Source organism: Ruditapes philippinarum, unplaced genomic scaffold, assembly GCF_026571515.1.
Source record: "Ruditapes philippinarum isolate M1 unplaced genomic scaffold, ASM2657151v2 ctg51_1_1_1_1, whole genome shotgun sequence".
Classification (NCBI taxonomy): Eukaryota; Metazoa; Mollusca; class Bivalvia; order Venerida; family Veneridae; genus Ruditapes; species Ruditapes philippinarum.
In genome coordinates, this window is record NW_026866950.1 from 103,716 (window position 1) to 118,551 (window position 14,836).

At 31.4% G+C, this 14,836-nt stretch overlaps 1 protein-coding gene across 6 annotated transcripts in view; it reads right to left on the bottom strand.

Moving 5' to 3' along the window:
* Positions 1–14,836, bottom strand: part of LOC132734307 (ELAV-like protein 3) — a 39,865-nt gene that overhangs the window by 17,892 nt on the left and 7,137 nt on the right. For 5 of the 6 annotated variants that reach the window (XM_060721022.1, XM_060721026.1, XM_060721024.1 and 2 more), the window contains 2 exons: positions 12,042–12,145; positions 9,331–9,484 (listed from right to left, as the gene is read on the bottom strand). In XM_060721022.1, coding sequence (XP_060577005.1) covers positions 9,331–9,484; positions 12,042–12,145 — 258 coding nt within the window. Of the gene's footprint in view, positions 1–9,330; positions 9,485–9,625; positions 9,780–12,041; positions 12,146–14,836 lie in introns of all 6 variants that reach the window. The other variant, XM_060721021.1, reaches the window with a different exon arrangement.

Sequence of the window (14,836 nt, forward strand, 5' to 3'; positions counted from 1 at the left end):
CATGCAAATAATTCTGGGTTCTTGTATAAACAAAGTTACTGTTTGTAAATCAATTACTTCTGCATTGAAAACCGAACTTTAATTGGTTTCTGACAATCAAACAGGCATTTTTGTTCCACATTTAAAGAGTATAGCGGAACTAGCCTTGCACACTCCTCAAGCACAGAGACTGGTTTATTTTCGTACTGCTACTTTTTTCCTGTATAAATGACCTCTCTGAAGCAATGAGTGCCCAGAATGTGACAGCATAATTGATCATGCTTGTTTCAATGGAAATCTCTATTGATTTGCTTTCTGTCTTGTTCATCCAAATGAATGACTTTTCACTCTAAATTGCAATGTTGTATTGAACAAATACCTCAGCTTTCTCGATATCAAAAGATCCAGGAAGAATGCCCCGACCAATTTTCCCAATTTTGCGAGCATTTTGCCCAAATACTGTCCTATTAATACAAATTACGTTAAATATGATTGAAAACACAGCGAAATTGGCATCAAACTAGAATAGATGTTTCATTTCTTCTGCGGCAGTTATACATTGTTAAGCTTAGTAGATTGTCGAACATAGACTGTTGTATCCAAAACAAAATGATTAGCAATAAAACCCAGAAAATAAACATTATAACAATTTTACAAATTAATGCTTACATTTCAAACAAAAGGAGAGAGAAGAATTTAATTGTGTACAAACTTCTTCTTGTTCAACCATTAAAATCCCTGTGAGAGGTTCTGTTATCTAGCAAGTTTATCTGCACTCCAAACCTTAATATTCAACAAAAACAAACAGAACTAATGGAAAAGTCATCAGTAAGAGCCATGTAACTCAAGTAGTTGGCAAAAATATAACAGATGAACATACCTAGCCTACCTCCTTCTCTCATCTTATCATATATGTTATAATCATTTGGGAGCAAAAAACATGGCATATTATCATTTCAGAAAACAGATTAGTTCTCGCAGTAGATAAAAGAAAAAGATTGTTATATACCAGTATGTATATATATTTATATCATCAAATCTTGGCAGTGCTTATCAAATACATGTATATAACTTGAATGACAATGGGGAGAGTTCAGTGGTGTTATTTTCATAACCAACCAACAATTAATTCAAAATTGCAACATAAAGAAGTTTGTCAAAGCATTCCTGGAGGTCAGCATTTCTTTACACATACATTCCGACTACTGACAAGGAAATATCTAGAGACAGTCTATATGACTTTCAGTTTATAATTTATCATCTTGCAGACAGAGTTCACATCTTGCTCCAAAGGGAGTCTGACAATATTATTTAACTGTAAACAAGCTATTCTCAAATGTCAAAGAGTTTGCCATTTGTTTCAGTTTTTTATTTTAATTCGGTCTCAATGTCTCTGTAAGAAGATGATAAGAAGGAAGTATAAAATCATGTACCATGTGTCTAAGGATAGGCTTAATTCCAATAATACAGGGTGTATTAAACCCATCCTTGTAAATGCTATAACAAAAAAATGCCAACAAAATAACAATGGTAGAAAGACATGCATTTTCAGTTTTAAGAAAAAGCAAACCGTTCCTTTACTAGGTAACATTCTACAGTTTCAATTTTACAATCTTCAAAAATGTGCCTCACTTTCATATTGTAAAGTAAAATTAATTAAAATACAATTAACCTTTGCACCCGTAAAAGAAGTTTCAAATGATGTATAATAACTATTGTAGCAACGAAAAATTAAGTAATGTCGATTTAGTAAAATGCATCTGTCTGTGACAAAACTAAACATGTCATTAAATCTTAAATGACAACATCGATATTCCCAGAAGACATTGTCCCCCCCCCCCCTGCAAGTCTTCAATAGACAAAATACTAAATACTTTTGAAGGAAATTAGATTTAGTTGTAACGGAAAAGTGAAATATGACAAGGTTTCATTTTATTTTAACATGCAAACTCACAGTTGATTTTTCGTGTACTTACATAAGATTACACGCCCCCACAAACAAGGATAATGGAAAAATGAGAGATTATTTTTTACAAGAATACGATGTTTCTCTCCAATCAGATCAATAATACTTCATTTCATATTCTGGTAACAGTTGTCTTGTTGCCTCCTTTTGAATTAAAATGTGGAAAAATCTATATTTATATATACGGTACGGTATAAACACAAAGCGCAGACAATCTGTTACCATTAAAATGATGAAAGTAACTGGAGACAAACCATCAAATCTTCACCAATTTCATCAAGATAGGGCATAATAAACTGGTGTTATATCAGATTATTATAATAAGATTATTCCATTTCATATTGGTCAAGAGAAGAAAAATACATGAATGTATAGCATTAGTTATACATGAAGTCCTAAGTATGAAACGATACTGGCCTAAAGGAATATTTGATGTATTTGAAGGTGAATCTTGTATGTTGTTATGAATAAAATAAAATTTGAAATGAACTTTGAATCTTGCATCTTTTGCCATACTATTGGAACGATTTTGAGATGAAATTTCTATCTAAATATTACCATAATATTATCCGACAGTAATGCATTTGTGGAACCTTGTTTGCATTTTATTCCAATTTTTGATTTCACTGAAAACACTCTACACAATAGAAAATCAGGATATAAAATCTAAAAACATAACATATTTAGGAAAGAAAAGTAAGTACAGTGACATCACTGCACTTGAAAACAATGGGTCAAATAGACAGGTTAGCCAAGTGAAGAAGATGACGGCAAACAATAGGAAATTAAACTAGTCTAACAAATACATGTTCAAAAGAAAGGAATTCATCAAAGAAAAATTCTCAAAAACTGGAAAATTGGGAGTCTGTGTAACAGTTTAAATGATGTTATCACTTGTATTGTTAAATCTATTTGTTACAGTATGGTAGAGTGAACAAGTGAGAATAATCAGGTTCCCTGGGAAGATTGATTGATTAACCTAATGCTTTACTGTCAGCTCCCATCTCCATGTAAAACTCAGGTAAACTGATGTGATTCCATAGCAAGTTTACCTGAGAAAACATCTTGTAATCTCTGATGGGGGAATTAGTGATTGAAATCTGCCAGTACTGTTTTCCATAAATACCAAAACATTAACTCCCTCCTTCAGGACAAGCAATACACTTGTTCCAACAAACCATTCACTTCAGAACACATCTGTTTTAACAGGGCAGGAATAGTGAAGGTATAAGGACATATTGCAATGAACCAGAGATGTAAATATTAATGATACAAACACCCATTAACAGATTATCTCTAACCTACAACAATCACCATCTACTGTCAGTAGCAATAATTCTGTACACAAATGATAACCCCTATAATGACAGTGGTGAGCACTGATAGTGTTGGATAATGTCTCAAAGAAAGTAGTTCTATAGGTACAGGAGTTTTTCTTTGCCCAGAGACATTTATCCCAGTAAACAAAATAAAACTTGAATAATGAACTTGGCCCATATTTTGACTTTAGATTTGTCCATTTTAAATTTTAGGGATTTCATAATAAAACTTGATTTTGACCATGTAAAAGTATAAATTTTGTTCCTTTACTGGTACCATAAAGTTATAATGGCAAAACAATTACATAGGCACATTTTTACATAGCTAAGCTATTATGGCGAAAAAACATAGGCAACAAATGATGTTTTTTAACAGGGCATCAAAATTTTTCTTTGTACCTTATGCTTAACAAATAGCTCTTAATTGTTGTTGCCATCTTTGAACTGTGTTTGAAAATTCCTTTTCTAATTCTTTACATTATAGTTATTACCATACATTGGTATGAGACTTCTTTACAACTATGTCTGCCTTTCTGAATCAAAATTATGTAATAAAACCGATTCCACATTATTTTTTATTTTAATACAAGACGTAAAGATTGCTCAACGTAACTTATCACAGGTGTAATGTATTTGGTAGGTATTAGGCAAGTTATGGGTTTGCGTCAATAGTATACTCAATTAAAATCATAGAGATAGAAAATAATTGTATCTGTAATAAAAAACACAAGCTTGCAATGTGATTCTTGATGCAAAATCGTAAAATAGAACACTTCCCTGCCGTGAAATACATTAACTTCTATCTTTCATGCAACGAAGATTATATTTTATTGGTATACACAAAAACAAAAATCGAAGGGAATATCAAACAAAGAATGTTGGCAAAGAAGATGGGGGGAATGAATTTCTCTAATCCTACATGTAATATAGGAACGATATATAAAATACTAGATCAAACATCATTTGTAGTTAATAGGCTTTAATCTTCCACCTACTATAAATTCTTTCATTTTGTTCCCTGTGTTTTGTTTTATTGCTAACAAAGAGATGAACAGTAACCAAACTGAGCCATCGGGAACTTTTTTAATTAACTTTATGAGCGAACAATAGGTACCTTGGATAACTGTCGATAATTGTATATTTTATGAAAACTGTCTGTTGCTTCATAACATTTCCCCAAACAGTACCTGCCAAAACTTGTTTAATGTTGTTGTTCTTACGCTAGTTATTTTGTTCTCTCATATATTCGTGTGCCTATGCCATGTAGAAGCAATTAATAGCAGATAGAGTTAATAGCTACAAGCCTATACTGATTTATGATCATACACAACTATTTGTATCACTCTGACATTACTTCTTCAATCAGGCAACACATCTGACATCTACCTGACACTATAGTACTGTAAATAATATTAGAACTTTACAACGAAAGCTATGGTCATAAATAATATTTTCTTCTGATTTCAGTTTTTCACCAGAAATAAAAAGCACTTCAGAAAGACTGACCTAAAAATTTAAATTTCAACTATGATAAAATTGACAACTCATTATGACAACAAATGAGCCACGTCACGACAAAACCAACATAATGGGTTTGCGACCAGCATGGATCCAGACCAGCCTGCGCATCCGCGCAGTCTGATCAGGATCCATGCTGTTCGCTATCATTTTCTTTACTTGTTATAGGGTCTGTAAGCGAACAGCATGGAACCTGTGCGGACAATGACTACTGAAACTTTAACTGTCTCCACTGTTTAAAAATAAAATGATGAAATTTCGAGAACAACCCAAATAAATATTTCTTTGATAGGGTAATTATTGTTACAGTACAATAAATTCATGTTATTATGAAGAATTTCTAGTATAACACCCCAACCTTATTTCATGTACCATGCATCCATGTTTTTTTAAACACCATATAATGACAATTAGTCTATATTGTTTTAATTCAAAATCAATATTATTCAACAAAACTTATTTATAAGACAAAACTTATTATTAAATTAACAAGACAGAACTTATTTACAAGACAGGCAGCTATAAGTAAGACCGTTTTATAATCACATTTCTACACTGAAATGATCAAAGTATACAGCAAAGAAAGTTCATTACTGTACATAACTCTAAGACAAGGATCAGACAATTCCTAGCAGACCTAAAAAGTAAATAAACCATGTGTGATGTTCACTTTCGTAACTTAAACAAAAACCCAAGCCAATGTGTGAAAACAACAGCAAAGAGAAAATCTAACTTTCAACAAGGATTTGATTTTTGGCAGACTACATTTCACCTCATCATCATAGGAATTAATTAAGCGGTGCAGCTTTACCTGGGACTTTTTCAAAAATAATTTAACAGCCATTTGTAATAACTTCATTAACTTCATTGCTCCGGTAAGCTATTATACACATACATGTTGCACATTAATTACTTATGTATCTATGGAGACTGGGAACTTGCCATCTGGAGGCACTGAAAACAATGTTTTATAAATTATTGATAAATATTAACCCAACAATGGAACTATTATCGCCCACAGTTAGGCTATCCAAATATTTGCTAAACCCCTAATACACAATGAACACGAGCTTCACTTGATGTATCAATAGCGGGGGTTCCAATTCAAACATCCCATATATCGATATTAGTTCTCTCTTTGTATTCTTTGCCTAATTGGTTTAACAGTAAGCTGGTGTTAAGGTGAAAGTAAACAATGGCACATTATTGATAGAATTCATGTATATGGACAGCTGTCCATGGTAGAAAAAAAATAATACAAAATGCCAAATGGGACAGGTTTGCAGGTAATTAATACTTTAACAGGATAGTTTATAGGGTAGCATTGTACTGAAATGGTAGTAGTAAATCGGGCTTGCACAAAATGAGATAAAAGTCAAGTAAAAAACAGTGTTTGAAACGGTTTTAAATATAGAAACAAAATTACTGCATACTATATCAGTGTGTCTAGAATTTAAGATGAATCAATACATTACAGAAGTTAATAGAACTAGACTTCAAAAGAATACAGTATGAGGAACTGTTAAAACATTACATTGGAATGATTTATTTGCGGAAAGATAAATTACTTCATTTCAAGCATTGGTATGCCAGTGGCTGACAAAGTCTAACTTATATCTTTAATACCCTTAAAATAGAAATTGGCACACAAAGATTTTACCAAGTATAAATTTCTTTTTTTCCCATTCTTATTGTACATAATAATTGAATGCTGTGCTTTATGCGTGTTTCTAGGCATTCTGACATATGGAATACAAGTAAATGAACTGAGAAATCATCAATATAGTTAATGCCAAAGATAAATGTGCATCTTGTTTTTTTTCTTCTTCTTTTTCTTATTTTTTCTATATTTTATAGCTTGGCACTTTAATAATGAAGCAAAACATTATTGGATAGATTACAGAAAAATACATATACCGACTGTTTATCTGTGCAATAAATCTTGCACTCAGAGTTGCACTGATTTTAAGTTAAAGTTTTATTGTTTGAACTTATCTTTTTTCTGTTTTAAAGATAACATGATAACTTGCCACTAAATATTTATCAAATCTTATTTCCACTTTGTCTTTAAAAACTAGAATTTTTCATTTCTGTTGGTTTTTTTCCCCAGAAAAAAAAAATAATGAAGCTTTAATAAAAAGTTTTGTTGTTGTTGTTTTTTTAAAAAGCTGTCGATATAAAACTCATACTAAGTCATTAAGGGAGATTTAGCACTTGATTTGGCAAACACAACTTTTCTTTATGTCTGTCTCGTACATCATTTTCACACAAGAGTGCAATTCCATTTCCGAGCTTAAAGTCGTTATTTTGAAAACGAGCTTCTAAAATATATGTTAAAAAGCCTAGAAGAATGCCAAAATATAACATGGAATGTGGTTGTTTGAATCCTGTGGGTATATATGATGAGTTTCCCATATGGTCGGTATTACTTTAGCTACAATACAGCTGTAAAATACATCTATAGATACGTTAACTTCTATCATTATCACAACATAAATGTACTATATAATTCTCCTCAAGGAACAACACTGTTGAAAGTTTGTTTGCATGTTTTTCCACCCAAATTTTATTTTAAACCTTTCCTAAACTTTTACAGATTTAGCAGGACAGTGTTATTAATGATGAATGTCCAAATCAACAACAAAGGTCACACCAACAGACCTAGAAACATAAGAACTGAAGGTGAAGTAAGGGAACAAGATATAGTGTGGTTTATTTATACAAGAGAGCAAAAGTCTGTCTAACCGTTAACCTGCTGAATTTCTTGAAAAGGATTGACCTATGTCCAGCTCCCATTCTTAAAAGTGTCCAGTCTCAATTTTTGGGATATCAATAACTCAGTCAGTCCAAAGTATAGAGAACAGATGTGCATGCTGGCCTGGCTCTACACTGGTGACAAAGGCTAATCACTTTTGTTTTCCAGCAGGGCAAGAGTTAAATTAAACTATTGAGATTAATTAATTTTCCACCTACCTGCATTCAGTGATGTTTGTACCTATTATTTATCTTCTGATCTGTAATTTTCTTTGATTTAACTCTTTTCAAAACTTACAATTATAAATCATTGAGGATGTCTTCTTGCACATGTTATAACAATTACAAAATGATACAGCCAAATCTCAAAACAAAAACAGCCTTATTTATTGCTCTACAATTGTATATATTGTGATTTTTTTTTTCTTCTTTCAAAAGACATTAAATTTTCAACTTTATGAAATTTTTCATCAGATTTTGAAATAAGCCAAAGCTGAATCTGTTTGGAAGTTGACTGTACTTGTTCATTCATTTTTAATATACAAGTTTGTTTTTTGTTCTCCCTAATTTTTACTTAATTACGGTAATTTGAATCATTTCTTATTAAAAGCAATGTATGAGGAGAGCATAATTTGTTGTTATTTAAATCTTTGAAGCTATCAGAAGCTTATTCATATTCATGAGGAAAAATAGACACAGAGAAGAGAATCATTCCAGACTTGTTTACTAATAATTTGAAGCCTCTATCACATTGACAACTATATAAAATATATCTGTAGCTAATTCAAATGATACACAGTAAATCACTTTTCTATGTAAATCTAGATACACATCAGCTTTATTTATGACGTCTTTTCCAGCTAAATATGCAGCACTGGCTTTGTCTGTCAGTATATCAAGTAAAGTTGATTTCAGGAAGTTTAAAGATCAAACTTATAAATTTTAAAACCCAACAGTATTGAGTCTAGTCAGACTGTTTCGAAGTACAAGCTGGCTTGGATTTATACATAAAGCCAAGGGCGACAATTTCTTTGTCTTTGAATTCATGGATGTCTTAACAGGCAAAACATGGCATGCGGAGGTATCCTTCCATTAATGTAATGCTGGGAAACAGTACAATTGCTAATTACAAGGATTGCATCAATGAGCACTCGGCCAATGTTTACAAATTGCTAATTGCCTACAACCATTATACGATGTCATCTTTTTGCAAAGAGCAAATAAATATGATTCATTTGATTTCCACTGTGTCTGTTTTTCTCATACATTTACATAATCTTTAAAAGGTTGAATATTTTTTTGTTATTAAAATAAATTATGGTCACCTCATACAATATTTGAAAAAGATTTTAAAATAATATAGGTACTAACTTTATAATATAAAATGACATAGAAATATGAAAAAGTACAAATCTTATAAAAATTCAAATGTTACCACAACAATGTTAGAAGCAGTTGAAAAAAAAACTAATATGATTAATAGAAATGTAACCAATCAAAACTTAACACAAAACAACAACAAAATTAAAAGAATCATAAATATACGGAGAAATTAGACAATATAGAAAAAGACAACTCTGCCCATGACCTTCCAAGGGGGATAACTTGCAACTCTAAGAATATAACCTGCATGCAAACATCTGTGTAAACAAGAGCACAAAGAACTCAACTGGATGCTAAAGGCAGTGATTGTATATATAGGCAACGTTAAACTTTAAAATTGAGTAACACGAACACTAAAAATTCTGCGACTGAAATGTAGAAATTGAACGTCGAACGGTGAACGTATCTAACCTGTATTGCTATCGTATAAAATTCGAGACGTGATTATCCGTCCACAGAAGGAGAAGATTTTCTCAAGGTCTGGTTGCGCAAGACACTTAGGTAGGCCACAAATGTATAAATTTGCACCTTTTATACCTTCGCAACTGGGCCGTGCAATTGACACCTAAAAATGATATTTTGCATAATTAGATTTCTTTAATATTTATTTGGCCTAACCCTACTTCCCTAACAGTGACTTTTAGTAGTTTTGGGCAGGGTGGGGTATTATCTTGTACCATACCAAAAGGCTGTAATGTTGTTATACCTGTATTTTGGTCATATAGAATTCTGGAAGTAATGATTTGTCCGCAACTCGAGAAAAGTTTTTCTAAATCCAGCTGAGTAAGGGATTTTGGCAAACCACTGATATATAGGTTTGCTCCCTTTATAGACTCACAACTGGGTCGAGCCAACGAGACCTGAAATAAATGAAATCATCAGGCTGTACAAAAAACTAAACAAAATCAAACCAATTAGATAACTGAAAACTTGAAATTATAAAATTCTTCGAGGTTAAAAAATCAATAAATAATTGGAAAAAGAAATAATCATGGTAGTAACTGCACACGTGGTTCCTCCCGAATTTAAAATAATTCAATGGAAATAAAAATAATCTAAAAAATAGCAACAAAGTGAAGGAGAGAGTTTTTGGATTAAAAAAGAAATAAACTTAAGGTGGTTATTTTACATAACAAAAAATAAAAGAAAGCAGAAATAAAGATGGAAAATAGGAGAAATTATGATATGTTAGGCCTTTATGTGTGTACTAGTCCACATGCCATCCTCGGAAAGTTCAGTTCTATTCACTAAATAACTCATTGTCACTCCCTGTAACTATTTGAATGATGTCCCTGTAAATCCTTAATGATATGATGGAAATGTTCAGTTTATAAATCCAAACCTGATTACAGCAGATTCCTGTCCAGTTACCGTGGTGATGACGCCTTTAGTAATAGCGCACATTATATCCACAAACTTGTTTCGTTTCCTATATACTAAGAGTTATTTTCAAGAAACACAACTAGCACATCAACACTTTAAACATGGAGATACACAAAACGCGTCAACTGTTGCTACACAAGTTCTATACAGAAACTGTCACTAAGTCACATAGGACATGTAACCGGGTGTTACATTAATTACATTCAAAGTTTTCGGGCAAATAAAAAGGAAACATAAATTTGTCTAACAAAAAAACGACTGCAAATAATGATACAAATAAAAAACCAAAGGAGTAAAAAATGTCCAAAAATATCGAAATAAAACTTCTGGGTTAAAATGAAAAAAGTGTCATTGCAATAATTATTACAAGACTTGAACCAAAAGACCTTATTCATGTCAATAACAAGAAATAAATCACACATTCAAAATTTAGTTTTTTTCTACAACATTCTAAAAGTGAACCCAATTCCCAAATAATACAATCAAAAATTGTCATAAAACCTATATGAAGAAAGCTTTAAGGCTTCAGGACACCTTTTTTAATGAAAATATTTTTTTGGGGAAGAAAATTTAACATTAAAATAAAAGAACCAATCTAATTATCGATGATATATCTCAAGTAGTAGTATTTTTTGTATGAATTTCAGATAAAAAAAAAAAGAAGGAAAAAAAGAGAAAGATAACTAACAAACAAAAGTACCATAAAAACCAAGATATGCCAAATTAAAGACTTTCCCTGTAATGTGCTTTCAACAGAAAGACTGGACTTAACTACTTTTAATGCAAATTCCAAATAAATCAAAATTAAGCTATTTGATGTGTATGAAACAAAAAACAGAGCATGAAAAAAAAACACAAACAAACAAAGGTGTCCCAATGCCTTAAACAAATATCTATTTGTAAAGTATGCACTTTAATTCTAGAACTTGTTGTGAAACAGCATTCAAACTTAAACGAGAGTACAAAGGTAAATGATATCTTTAACAAATTGCAAATTAGTAAAAATATGGAATTAGTAATGTAAAGAAAGATATTATGTCAACTTTCATCAAGGCTTTTTTTCTATTATATGCAATCCCTGCCATTTTTGTTAAAAATAATATTTTAAAATATTGCCTTAAAAGTAAGCTCCAATGATACAAAACTATTCTGTTGTTTCATCTAAAACCTGGTTATAATGCAGTTGAAATTTTTGTGTGTGAATACAATTTGTTTCCATCTAAAAAAAATTTCCAGGACTGTAAAGGCATTCTGAAGGAAATTTACAATGTTGAAATGCAATAGAGGGAGCACTTTTGCTAAAGGATTGGAAAATATCCTGAAGATCAGGCTATCTATATGCAAATATCATCTTCAAACCGGTCAATACTCGAGACACTTGCAGAGGTTTTTCTGTGCTCTTGTTTTACATAATAAGGAGAACTTTGTCTCACTGACAAAAAACCATGTAACTGATCAATAAAATTTTACAATTCTTCTCACAAGCATAAGGGTGAATCAATTAATTTAAATGTTTTAATTTTACCATGGGAGGAATAAAGTTAACCAGGACACATGTTTTGTTTTGTCAATTCAAATTGTCATTTTTTTGTATTAAATGAAAAGTTTCACGAACAATACATTTTACGCATTACAACCAGTGTTTACTTTAATAATTTCAACATTTAGTAATAACATATGCATAAAGTAGCCTTGATGAGTTGACAGAAGCCAACTAAATGGTGACAGGCACAACATACCTTGATAGTTTTGTTCTGAAGCCGTAAACCATTCAGTGTATTGATAGCTTTGTCTGCATCCGTTGGATTCTTGTAGTTTACAAAACCATATCCTAACGACTGTCCTAAAATATACAAAACATAAAAAATTATATTAAAGCATAATCTTAATGTTCTTTCGTATCATATGATGATACCCTTACTAGTGTTGGCCCTTTATCAATATATAATGCATGAGCATATAATATGCACCCATTTTTCCCTCATCTTTTTATAAAAATTTCAGCTTTATGCAAATATTTTTAAAATTATGAAATGTTTCATCAATATTATATTAATACTAATGGATATTGGCAAGAAGGGAGTATAATGGAGATATATGAGATGCGAAGAGTTCAATTTCACTGGCAGGCCAACAGAATTGCTCAACCGCTCACACAGTATGTTCATAAAGACTTGGCATTCACTATGTCCAGACTTCACTTAGATTAATGAAATAGAAAACAAGAAGAACAGAAAGGTATTGTAGGTTCTAAACCTGTTCTCGGCTTCAGCAGTGGTGTGTCTATAGAAAAAATCGCCTCCAGACAAACATTTAATTTTTCACCAATGTAATTATTTGCCAAACTTGTCAATTCCCTAGCCCACATTGTTTCACATATTTTGCTTTTTTTTTCAGGCAAAACATTTTTGGCTTGCCTACCAAGAAAACAATCTGTATGATTGTGCTTCAGGCCTGCAGGCACCTTACAACACAGTTAGAAATGAATGTGGACTACTGGTATATATATGCCTTCAGTGCTGTGTCACTCAACAGTCAATGTTCACAACAAATGTATCTACCATGTGTGCCTAAACCAAGTCATAAACCCTAGCACAAATCTTTACACATTGTACAAACACTTGTATCATTTTGCCTTAGACAATGCCAAACAGAATTACAAAGCAGACTTATTGACATTACCTACAGTCAGAGAATTAGTTTTAGACTGAACTAATCTAACTAGTAATTAGCAAGTTTTAATTGGTTAAATACATTTTTGTTGGATTTCCACTAAAGTCATTGAGTATGAACATTCTTTATATGAAAAACAATATTTTGTTTTGACAATTTATTATCTGCTATATAGATGTTATATTACCCTGTCAATACTTGCATATTTGATTCTAAATAAGATTTTGTCCAGATTAAAAGGCCAAGTCTATCCTAAGATCGATTTTCACCTGTTAAGAGTCTTTCTTCTGAAATTCATTAGATAAATATACTGCTTCCTTAATCTTTTCATCCATATAAATTATGAGACATTTCTAGCACATCTGTCACTTCATTCCAATATGCTATTGATTTTCAAATAGGATAAAAAATCAATACATCTGGTGACTTAATTAACAACTTCAAAACACTTCACATATGGCCGAACAGATGGTTGATCTTTTTATTACTTATCTATCATTTATAACAGAGTAGCATCACTATCCATCACCTTTTTGTGTTGCAGTTTTCTTGCTTCTAATTATTTAGATTACATGTTCATTGTTGTTTTCAATTTAACATACATGGTTTAAAGTTACAGAAAATTGTTCTATAAACTGCCAAAATTATCAAACTGAAAATATTTTAGAACTTTTATTAGAACTAATATCAAACCAAGTGGAATATTAAATGTATTTATACATAAATAATTAATTCATCTTTAAAGGTTTTTTTGTTATTACTATAATTATTTAAAAGAACAATACTGAATTATCAAACTCAATTATTTTAAAGTTCAGCTTCATTTACAAAAGGTGACTGGGAACAAAACATTGAAATATTGTAAGTAATTCAAGTAACCAAGTCAGATTTTTTTTTGGCAGGAAAAGCCATTGTTTTAAAATGTGCCAATATGTTTTCCTCATGTTTGATTGACAGGTGTCACATCTTTCATATGATGCAATGATCTAATTATAGACTTAATGAACTAACTGACCCTATCTGACCCAGACAAATGCTGCCCTGTATGACCCAAATTCAGGTGCCAAATCAAAAATAGACCTATATTAGCTTTTTTAAAAATAAAACATGAAAAACTCTTAGTACAATTCCATAAACTTTTTTCATTATTTGGCCCCAACCTTAAATGATACCAAAAACAGTAGATCTATAAAAGTGTTACTTGCTTCAGCAATATAGGACTTCAGCAATAAATGGATGTCACTCTTTCAGACATTTATGGGAGAAAAGATGAATAGAAAACTATTAAATGTTCCCACATCTAGCTGAAATTACACAATGTCTTTTATCCAATCTATAATTTCTTCAGTTTTATCTGATAGTGTTGGTATTATTAACCTGTCATTTATTGATAAATCGCTGAAAACAGCTCAAAAAGGTAATTATCGGTTCTAGTGAGGGACATATACCGCCAGCCATTGTCAAATAATATTTTTCTCTTTTCCAAATATTTTGCAAGATTTCCGCACCTCCTGAATAAATAATCCATCTAATAAACAACGTTTTTGGGAGACAGTGACTGACATTTTCTATTTGTATATCGGCTCCTCATCTCTTCTGGACAAGATAAAACATTTCTTTAAAAGCTCAGTAGAAAATCAATATTGAATTGTACATCACTTTTTTGTGATCTCTCGAGAATTGTTGGGATCATTTCACAAGCAATGGGTGATCACTTGCCTAGGATTGTGTACAGTAAAACTGATACATCATTCTTTATTTGGCATACAGTGTAATCAAACTTCAGCCAAGACAAGTTTATTGAACTTCTCTACAAAAATTGTTAGATCATTCATGTATAATCGATACTCTTCATAAGAGC